The 11,756-nt window shown below is 44.4% G+C and overlaps 1 protein-coding gene across 4 annotated transcripts in view; it reads right to left on the reverse strand.

Moving 5' to 3' along the window:
- UBE2K (ubiquitin conjugating enzyme E2 K) overlaps window positions 1–9,881 on the reverse strand; it is a gene marked incomplete at both ends in the record, with an annotated part of 34,171 nt that extends 24,290 nt beyond the window's left edge. For 3 of the 4 annotated variants that reach the window (XM_079534542.1, XM_079534543.1, XM_079534541.1), the window contains one exon: window positions 9,813–9,875. In XM_079534542.1, coding sequence (XP_079390668.1) covers window positions 9,813–9,875 — 63 coding nt within the window. Of the gene's footprint in view, window positions 1–9,812 lie in introns of all 4 variants that reach the window. The other variant, XM_079534544.1, reaches the window with a different exon arrangement.
- Between the last annotated feature and the right edge of the window lie 1,875 nt (window positions 9,882–11,756).

Consider the following 11,756-nt stretch of genomic DNA (forward strand, 5'->3'; position numbering starts at 1 on the left):
GGAGGGGGAGCATAAAAGTAGGAAGCGACAAGGCTCCAAGAGGCACGTGACACTGCTTCTTGGCACTGCCTTCGGACAGCCTAAAAGTATTTAGAAACTTCAGCTCCAGTGGCTGTCTCAACTATTTCTGACAAAACAGTTGTGTCAGTCACAGGCAGGCAAAGGTGTAACTGACACAGCTATGCTGGCACAAGCTCATACGGTTATACAATCACAGCCTCTCTCTTGTGAGGATGGTGTGGTTAAACTGGGGAAGCCATGCCACGAAAGCTGTGTATACAGCAGCACACTCACACTCTTGTGCTGACGCAAGGGCCCTAACAGACATAGGTTACATCTGTCTAACCATGCATGATATTTACAGTACCCAGAAGCATTAATCATGGGCAGGAGTTGCAGAACTGGAACAGGAACCTAAGCTGAGTACCACTGAGATGCTGACTGTCAGGAGCACAGTGCAAGGGATTCCTGCTCTAAACAACACGGCTCAGCAAAGCCTACACAAAAAAAGCAACTCTAGAGGACTGCAAGGTACATTGCCTCAAATTCTGCATGCAGAGTTCTAGTTTTTGATGCAAAACAACTGAGAAACTCCTACAGTTAAAGAATGCTTTAATAACAGTTTGATTTCTATTTGGAATTAGTCATTTTATAAACACACAAAACTATCTGAGGCAGCTCCTGCAGTCCAAGTGCACTCTGCTTAGGCTGCTAGTAACGCTACATCTAAAGAAACTGCAGGATTCAGCTCATTTTAAATTGTCAATGCTAATTCACTCATTGAGTACATTTGGAAATAGTTTAGAACAGCTCTTCCATCCCAGCTTCCCCTATGGACTCCATTACTCCAAAGCAAAAGGGTTTACACCTACATGCCACGAAGGCTCAGCTCTAAAGGATTCCAGAAGGGGAACAGGTAATAGACCGTTACAGTGATTTCCACTTGAACACGCTACTTTACCTTGCAATAGCCTCCCCTACTCAAATATAGCAAAAAACTTCAAAATGCTTTCTCAGTTTATTTCCAGTTAAAATAAAAAGTCATGTACCTAGCTTGAACTACACTACCTACTTAAAACATGCACCAATTCATTTGTTTCCCCCCCAGTAAATATTACACAAACATTGCAGAACACGAAGGCATGTTACCTTAAACCTCAATTTTCCATAGCAACAAGACTTACACAACCATTAGCTGTTTTTGTTTTGTTTTCCTAATGAACTGTTGATCTGACTGGCTAGTAATGACTAAAAGTGATGTAATAACAAATAGAAGTTACTTTTCTGTCTGTCTTGTGACAACAGACAAAAGTAGACAGGATAGCTCCTATTAACGTTCCAGTAGAAGCATGATGCACACAGCATGAGTTCAGCTCTCATATACACATGCATAGTCAAAGTGGAGTTACGTGGTATGACTGACTGACTGACTTCTTTGGGGTCCCATAAAGTGTAAGTGCAGAATGAAGCTTCTTCTGCAGCCAGCAATATTCATAACCTCTCTCTCCTACGTGGACACTGATGACTATAAAAACACTCCAAAGACCCAATGCAATCTTATTAAAACAGAATAAAAGACACTTACCTACTCTTCAAAATAAGTTGCTGCTCACAGAAATACTTTGTTTATTATGTAGATAATCGTTTTATGAAATACCCAGAGCAAGCAGATCCACACGCTCTCAACTCAAATACTGCAAGAACTAACAGCGATAGGTTTTCATGGACACCAAAAAGGGAAAATATCATCAGCTCAGGAGTGCAGAACTGGACTACAACCCTAGAGCAAGATGCACGAGGGCAGCTCCAGAAGTAATCCCTCCTCTTTTATCACGTTGCCCCACACTGTCAGAGGCAGACAGTGATGGTATGGCAGTAGAGGTGGAACATTCCTACTAATATTCCGTTACATGCTGTCATCATGTGACAGATGGCAGCAGAGGGCACTCTCAACAAAATGGAAGTGGGTATGGAGCAAAAGTGTGTCACTGAATTCCCTTCATTCAGAAAAAAATGGTACCCATTGACATTCACCGATGCTTACTGAACATTTATGGAGACCAACCAGTGGACGTGAGCACAGCGAGGCAGTGGCTGGTGTGTTTTTGTAGGGGCAATAGTGGGTCACCTCCACTGCTGTGTTTTTTTAATAAGCGTAGCATGCAAGATCTTGTTTTTCACTGGTGAAAATGCACAACCGCCACCTGCCTTTAGCTACATTGAAAAATAGTGTTTTGTAGCTGAGAATTTCCTCTATCAAACAGTGCTTTTGTGCTCTTAGTATCTGTTGCAGTTTCCATGGAAATAAACAGCGGGCATTATTTTCAGAGCAATCCACACAGAATGTAAAGTCTCAAAATTGATAATCTTTGTTATAAAGTAACTCAGCTTTTTCTCATCTTAAATACAGCAAAGTTTTTACTCGGTTTGTCAGATACCAAAAGCTAGCATAGTAGCTATAATGTTTAACCAAAAGTTTTTCCTTAATGTAAAACCTGTACTAATTATTAGTGTAAAAATGAAGGATAGTAGTGACGATAATCCTTGGGTTGAGAAACCAAGCTCAGTGAGTAACGTAAGAGCTACACTAAGTATGTGCTCTAATTTAACAAGTTTAATGTGACTGAAAGACCATTAGACACAACCCAAGACTGTTAAATAGTACTTTCTTGCACACTTTTACAATTACAGAAGTTTACTATGGTAAAACAGTAGCCACCTTTAAATTTCAGACCAAGTAAAGTGAACCAACCTTAGAACTCATACACTTCTTTCCCATTAAAGTCAAACTCCTAGAAACAATCACAGAAGAATGAATGGGAATCTGGGAAGGTTAAACGACTGGTTATTTCTACTACAGGGGTGTCCACATGGTTGTGGTGAGAAGGCAGCATCTACTAGCTGCAGCCTAACTGCAAATCCTAAACTGACTAACCCAGTCCTGTACAAACAACTGCACATTTCCTCAGGTTTTTAAAAGATCGCAAAAGACAATCAAATGAGCCTGACTTCAGTGCTTACCAACTTTTTTCCTGCTTTCTACTACCTTCGAGCATCTTTGGGATTCTTCCAAAATGAATACCATTCACTAGAAATCTTGGATACATACTGACAACAAAAATGCCTCTAGCACCTACATAACACTTTTGAAAAAGTGCAATTGTATTTCAGGTGTAAAATGCAAGTAAACCAATAGTTCAGAAAGATCACCTTAGAAGTGAGAATAGTAAGAACTTTTCTTGAAACACCCTAGTAAATGTGTTTTGTTTAGAGCAAATTACTCTAACAAGAAAAAGCAGCTTATGGACCAAATTCTTTAAAGGCTGAGGTGCAGAGATCCAGCTCAAGTTATTTTGCCAAAGGGCCATGGTGTAACAATGGGGCTTGCTGGGTCAGGTTGGTAGTTGAGTTGATCATCGTGAAGGCCTTTCTTTGTAGGTGCCAACAAACACTAGTGTTATGAATAACACTGCTCAAATCTACCATTCAAGATTCTCAGCAGTGATCATTTGACCACACCTGTGAGTTGGCCAAGTGCTGGTAATGGGAAGGCAAGTTCTGTTGCTCATTCCCATATTCAGTTGATTCTGTGATTTTCTAGTACAAACTGGAAGACGTAACAAAGCACACAACAGAGAATTAAGAACACCAAAAGGGGCACAGCAATGGCATTTCAGTGTCCTTTTTTGTAACCTCTAATTATATATATATATATAAAAAAAAAACCACCTCTAAACCTTGCCTGTTGTCATAGGTAGAGTTTGAAATACACAGCAGAGTTCTTTCCAGCAAGGTATGAAGGATACCACAAATGGCTATTTTCAAGTTAAGATCCTCACATTTCAAATGAATAGAAGTTCCAGAAGCATTACAGATTTCATATCCATTCTACCCTACATGGTTCCAACTCAGAACTCATTCAACCTAAAAAAATCATGGCAACTTGGCACCTGCAGAAAAAAAAAAAAATTAGTGAACTAGTGTCTGATTTGAGCACAGGGGATTCATTATCATCTTACAACAGCAGAAACTTCTCAGATAAAGAAAAAAACCTAATTTGTTCATGGAGAAAATATTTTATGAGGTCTGGTGACAGTTATAGAATCATAGAACGTTTTGAGTTGGAAAGGACCCTTAATGGTCATCTAGTCTACCTCCCCTTCAAAAAACAGGGATGCTTACAGCTCAATCAGGTTGCTCAGAGACCCACCCAGCCTGACCTTGGTTGTCTTCAGGGTCAAGGTATCAACCACCTCTCTGGGCAACCTGCTCCAGATCTTCACTGCCCTTACCATCAAAAATGTTTTCACTCATATTAAACTTGCTGAGGGTGTACTTGGTCCCACTGCTGATGTCACTGATGAAGATATTAAACAGCACTGTTCCCAGCACTGATCTCTGAGGGACACTGCTGGTCACAGATCCTTATCCAGACACTGAGCCACTGACCACCACTCCCTGGGTACAAACATGCAACCAGTTCCTCATCCATCAAACAGACAACCCATCAAATTCATATACTTTCAATTTGGAGAGAAGGGTGATGCGGGGACCCCGTCATAGTCTTCAGTTATAGCCTGTCATTTCCTTTCACAATAAAGAAAACCCCACCACACCACTAATTTAAAAGAACCTTATACTAGAGACACAAAATGATGCAGGAAGAGACATTTGGAGAGCATCTAGTCCCACCTTCAGCTCAAAGCAGGTCCAACAAAGGTAGGCTGCCCAAGAACTTGTCTCACTGAGTTTTTGAACATCACCAAGGATAGGGAATCCACAGTCTCTCTGTCCAATCAGTTAAATCAGATGACTGTAATGGCTTTTTTTTTTTTTTCCTTTTTTCTTTTTTTCAGGTTCCAGCTCTTACCTGTTGTTTCTCATCCTACCCCTGTGCACTAATGAAATAAGTATGATTCACCTCTGCAGTAAAGTATCTGTGGTGGGTTTAAGTGGCCATCTTTCTGCCCTTGTCTCACATTACACACTACAGTCCTTAACCTCCTTTGTGGCATTCTACTGGACTCAGTTTGGCACATAAATGGATTTCCCAGAACAGGGTACAGCACTCCAGATATAGTCTCACAAGTGCAGGGGAAAGCAAAGAACCACTTCCTCATCCCTCTCACTGCATTCGTGTTAAAACAACCCAGTATGCAGTTGGCCTTCTTTGCCACAGGTCTTTTTCTGCCAATTTGCTTTGTCTCCAGTCAGTCCCCAAGCATATGCATTGATGTGCAGCATTACTTCCCACATTCAGGACTTGGCACTTAAAAGTTCACTTCACAAGGCTCCTGTCAGCTCATGAATTTCTCCAGTCTCTACACGTCCGTCTACAAAACAGCCTGCACTTGAAGCACTGATGCCTCCCTCCTCCCCGATCTGAGGCCATACGCAAGTTTTCCGAGAGCCAAACCAGAGATTTGTACCAATACAACCTCATTTTAGATGCTCTCATTTTTACACTTTTTCTTTAATTAACTAGGCCCACTCTAGCTCTACTCACACTCTGCACTTACTAAACCTACACTTGACCTCAATAGGCCAATTCTTAATGGCCTACTGAGCAGAAAGTTGGTATTGTTTAAATATTATGCTGCTGACTCAGGAGTCATAATAGACAACATTTCATTTTTATACATCTGCATTGGTCCTACATAATAAATGGTAAGAAAAAAAAACACATCCAAAGTGTTCATCAGGCCATTCTAATGACACTGAAGCACAATTACTAGTAAAAGCTTCCATTTTAGTGAATTCAGTTTCTAGCACCCGAGACTGCTCAAGTATGAGCAAACCAGGTGCAATGATGTTTTCCTGATCCTCAGTTCACAGCTTTCCCAATTACCAAGAAGTCATTTAGCAGCTTACAAACTGCTAAGCATCCCAAGACCACTAGAAGGAAACAAACACCACAGCTACTTGCTGCCTCAGGAGGGACCCAGTATGGCACACAACTGTTACTCTTCCTTTTCTCTTTTATATCACAAAATCACATAGCAGACTCCAGAACAAATATCAACTTCCTTTTGGAAACGATGCAACTAAATTTTTGCCATCAACGTACTGTTTCCACTTGAAAACTATTTGGGACTCAAGTTACAAATTTTAACTGTTACTGCACATACCTGCTCTTGCAGATACTCATATTCTGCAACTACAGTTGACTTCAATTTATTTGCAGCTCTATCTGTGTTTACCTTCTACGCAGATAAACCTCTGCCTTTTGATACATGGAAGAGGAACATCTTGTGGTAAAAATATCACCAACTCTTTTCTTGCCAGGAGGAAACCATGTTTACCAAAGTGTTACCCTCAATACCACAGAGAAGCAATTTCACTCCATAATAGCATTCGACTTAGAAAGCTCCTAAGATGCTAAAGATATTGGACGGTCAACTTCACCTTGAATCCTCCACCGCCAGCACAACATCATTCCTTAAAGCACAACATGTGATACTATATTAAAATAAGAAAAAATATTTACACATTAAAGTGCCTGATGAACTACAACCACTTGCCAGCACCAGTCCATGAATGAACACAATGCTTTTTCAGCACTCATTGCTAAATGCCAGATCCTTCCCCTCATAAGATAGCTGCTTACAAACAGAGAACGTAAGAATCTGGCTAGCATTCCAGTAACCCTATTCTGAAATAATACCAGCTAACCCTCACCAAAGCCTCCTCCCCGTCATCAAGAAGAAAGATAAACATCAGGCTATTATTTTCCCTCCACCAATTGTTGGTTTCTCCATCAAGCTGCAGCCTCACACTTTCATTTAGGATATGTTTCCCTACTTTGGATTTTAATTTAGCCTAATCCATGAAACTAACAAGATAAATTAGTGAAATGACAAAAGAAAAAAAGAGAGCAACTGATGCTTTGCCTAGACTATGATTCAAAACACTGCATGAGTTAATTACTGTTTACTACTTTAAGTTTTAATACAGGCACAATACAGTACCCTCTAACATACATTCTACTAGTGAAGTTATTACCTAGACTAGCAGTTTCACTTTTGTTGCATATGCAGGACATCATCAATCTGAGAATTTTAAAAACTTTTTCTACAGGACAGCAAAAAGCCTCCTACTGTGGAGAGAGCTCTCAACAAGGAAATTGTTGTCAGTCTCACATACCTTATTCATAAACTCAAAAGATGTAAAGCTGCAAGGATCTCTACATTATCCCATTCCTAAAGATAACATGCAAGGCCTTATAAAAAAAGCCAGAAATGGTTTAAAAAAAAAAAAAAAAAAAAAAAAAAAAAAAAAAGCAAAAACGCTGAAAATGCTCTGTCAACCCCTCCTACCACATCAAAAATCCCTCAGCTCCTACCTGCAAGCCAGAGAGCAAGACAAGACTGAAAGCTGTTGTAGTGGTTTCCCAAAAATACTATTCAATGTCACACAAACAGAAAGCACTAAGTATATTTAGTCATACAAATATTAAACCTTATCTATAGCAAGAATAAGCACACTTTTCAGAATTACTTCTTCTGCAATACTTAGAAGTGAAACCTGGTGCTTCCAGTTGCAGAAGTTAAATACCACCCAGCTTCTCCCCCTTAAACATTTCTGGTTCTACCACCTTACTTCAGTACCAAGATGAGTACTGGAAGATGAGAGCAAACCCCTTGTATTCTTTCCAAGAGTGCTCAAGTCTTCCCCAGGCATCTGCACTCCTACTGCATCTGCAGAGAAACAGGGGCTGCTCTCCATGCTCAGGTGTAGCTCAAAGCACCAAATGAAGAATAATTGAAGTGCAAATAACATGACTCACTTTGCCATCAGAAAGGGACTTAAACTTCTAAGTAACAAATATAGCATCACCATTTGTGTTTTCTTTCTTTTAAAGGAACAAGATTTAAGATTAATGTCAGTATGTAAATTATGCAAAAAAACACACAATTATTTCCTTTTTGATTTGTATGAGTTATATCTCCATCCTCCATTCCTCAACTCACTGCATGTATTTTCACATTAGTGGCACTACTGATACCCTAGTCTGACCATCTTTGAGCATATAAACATTCAAAATACACTGTGGTTGTCTAAACTGCAGGTGCTGATGAATGCTGAAATTCACTCTTCATGATAGGAGAATTAGTATATCCTTAAACATCAATTCCATGTAAATTACTTCATCAATGTGACACTCTAACATGGCTAGCTAACGGCAGGGGAAAAAATACCGAAGTGATGCATTCTAATGTTAAGATCTTGTAATTTTAGATTTGTAAGGATCAGGGTCTTCGTGGGGTTTTATGCAGCTTAAAGAGGAGAGCATTTCACAGTATTATTTATTTACAATATTCTATGCTGAGCTCTTCAACGCACAGAATAAAGAAACAAGAACTGAGAAAAATGCACTCTCCAGACCCAACTTTTACAGTAAAATTTAAAAAAAGCTGCATGGATCTCCCCCTAAAACTAGGGAAGTTTTCTTTCCCTCCCCTTTTCCACATAAATAAGGCAAAGGGAAAATGTCTTGAAGCTGTTAGACTTCAATTTCAAATATGAGCTGTTATATAGGGTACGGGGTTTAGAATTGGTAGCTTTGGTACGAAGAAACTCACTGAGAATTTTCTCTCAGTTTACATGCAATTCTGTCACCACGGTGCAAGAACTTTGCTATGTCCAGCCTGGGCTCTAAGGCAGTTGTAGAACCAGGCCTGTATGTTCCTTCAAGGGGCTCATCCAAGCTGTATAGCAACAATGCTATTAGTGCACTTTATTTTAAAGTACATCAACTACTGTTACGCTAAACACATTTTCCCTAAACCATTAATATATTTTGAAAGACATCCTCTCAACTTTTCCTCACTAACGTGTCCAGATTTCTAGAACACCAGCTTTAGGAGTTATACGCTCCCATTAATATTTCACAAGCATCTAACCTGCAACATCATCCCAAGTAGGACGATGATGACGACACAACTATTAAATCCTATCTGGCTGACGTTCACCAACTCATACGGGTACAGCAAGAGCCATACCAATGTGATGTTCCAAAGGCTGCTCTATTCTCCCCTGAACAGATCAGAACTTCCTTAGTACCTCCCTGAGAGCACCAGGCCATTCTTACCGAGCACCCATGCCCTCAGGTGTGCATCATTTCAGAAGGATGCAGGTGAAAACGAGGGAGACTGGGTAAGGAGACAGAAATGAGGGAGGCTCTAAAGCCACACTGCTGAAGGTGAGAACCTACACCGGGATAATGGAAGTCCTGCAATGAAACATCCTAGATAAACAGAGGTTTACCTGCAAAAAATTCAAGATATTAAAAACCCGGGCTTGTGCAGCAGAGGAGCGAGACGAAGGCGATGCTGGAGGCGGCGGAATCCCCAGCCCCCTCCATCACCCCCGGCCCTCGGGAGCCCGGCCCGGAGGACGAAGGCTGACGGCTGCGCGGACGGCGGGACGCGAGGGGCGGGCGGCGGGGCAGAAGGCCGGGGCAGGAGGCCGGGGCGGGCCCCACCCGCCCGGCTGGCAGCTCGCCGCCCCGCGACGGGGGTGCTTTCCGCCCGGCCTGCGGCGGGCCGGCCCCATTCCCCCGGCTCCCGCAGGGGAAGGTCTCCGCCGCCCCCCTCTCTCCCCTTCCCGGCGGGTCCCTTCTCCTTGAGGATCGCCATTCCCCTCCCCGAGGCCGCGGGACGATCCCACCCACCCCCCGCGCGGGGAGGTGGGGCCGAGGGGCAGCGAGGCCCCCCGCGGGCCGGCGGGCGCCCGCTCCTTTCCCCGCTCCCGCACTCCCACCGTGCAGCCGGGGAGGGTGGCGGCGGAGCGCGGCGGCGAGCGGCTCTGACCTCCTCGCTCTTCAGCACCTCCTTGAACTCCCGCTTGATCCTCTGCACCGCGATGTTGGCCATCTCCGCAGCGGGCACCCACTCGCCGCCACCTCCGAGCCGGGCCCAGCGAGCTCCGCCGCCGCCGCTCCCGCTGGATAACTCCCGGCCCCACCAAAATGGCGGCGGCTGCCGAGCATGCGCGGTACGGCTGCCGGCTCCGCGGCCGCCGCTCAGGCGGGGCCGCCGTGTGCGCGGTGTGGCGGGGGTAGCGGGGCCGTCGACCGCGGGTGGGCGAAGAGCCGCTGCGGGTAGGCGGCCTCCCCCTTCCCCAGCCTCCTCCCCGTTGCCCCCGAGGGAAGGCTGCTGCAGCCGCGTGTGGAGGCGCGGCCGTCTCGCCCCGGGGACACCCGCGGTTCGCGGTGTCGCGGGCAGGGCCGCTCCCCTGCGGCGCCTGGCGTGACGGCGCGGGGTAGAGCGTGCGGGCAGAGCCCTGACGGCGCTCCCTGCCGCCGACTGGCCCCGAGGCGGCTGAGCCGGGACTCAGCGGCCTCCCCGGCCTCGTCACCGCGGGGACGGCGGAGCCCGAGGGCGCGCGGGAGCGCTGAGGGCAGCTGGGCGGGGCCGGGCCGGGCAGCGGCGTTCCCCTGAAGTGCTTCTGAGGGAACATCTGGCTGGCAAGTCACTGGGCAGGTCCTTGGGAACCGGACGACTTCTCTCACGCTTTGAGAATCTGCTCAGTCTGCCTATACAGCAATTCCCAGTTTTGTCGTTCTTTTTTTTTCCAAATGCTCGCTTGAGAAAACCGCAGTGCCTGCCCTTCGCACCCAGCCCAGCTCCTCACACTCCTCGTGTGCTCCGATGTGCCAAAGTCTCCTCACACGGCACAGGGCAACTCTGGGCCTGATAGGCCCAGCAGCAGGTAATTGTGGGACACAATGCAAGCAAAGAAATGTCTTTGCATGGATTCTGCTGCAAGATTTTAAAAGTAGAGTGAATGGTGGAAATGTCAGTCCCGTATATATCAGTCCCGGGCTGTTATATTGTATTGCAGAACCAGCAGCTGCAAGCCACAGATGCTCTCTGTCTGGGAAGCTGAAATAGGAAACCAGGGATCATCCCGGCTGATCTGAGGTGCGCAGAATATGGTGTGGTACAGAGCGGTGCAGATAGATTTTCTGAGGGGAGCATGAGATTGCATTTACAGCAGTTGATTATTCAGGAACTAGAGGCCTTTGAGACACTGAAGTCTATAGAAGTGCCTGCTCCTCCTGTGCAGTTGCCGGACAACGTGCAGTAGAGGCATTTTTTCACAAAGCAGCTTGTTTCCATTTCCTTAGAACTGATTGTAGTGGCTTCTGATTGGGGTTGTCTGCTTGTGGACTGGCTGTCATGTGCAAGTGCTACCTGCTTGTCTCTATTTGCATACACAGCATTTTGGCTGTTATAGCTCCATTAAAGAAAGTACAAGCCCGACAAATATAAAAGAACAACACTACAGCAAACCCTGACAGCTATGTATGGATGCATATAGTCCTTATACTGTGTGTATTTATTCTTCCCCTGTGATTTGACTGGAAAAGCTCCATTTTCCTGCAACAGTATTGTACCATGAGCATCTATTCATGAAATTAGATAATCTTTAAATGTAAGCTTGTATACAATGCAGTTTCTCAAGCTGAGGTTTTCAGACCTTTCTTGAGAAGGATGATTTCGCATTAGGCCAGGTTTGATTTTGATAACTTCCAGTGTGATCTTAGGCCTTCATCTAATTTAGACATTAAAGTCGCAGATAGATAATGACAGAATGGAAGGGTTGGAAGGGACCTTAAAGATCATTAAGCTCCAACCCACTGTCTTGTGCAGGGTTGCCACATACCAGATCAGGCTGCCTAGGGCTTCATTCAGCCTGTCCTTGGACACTCCTGGGGATGGAGTATATCCTGATCGTGTGTTTGAATTCCT

This window comes from Tetrao urogallus (assembly GCF_951394365.1).
Source record: "Tetrao urogallus genome assembly, chromosome: 4".
Taxonomy (NCBI): Eukaryota; Metazoa; Chordata; class Aves; order Galliformes; family Phasianidae; genus Tetrao; species Tetrao urogallus.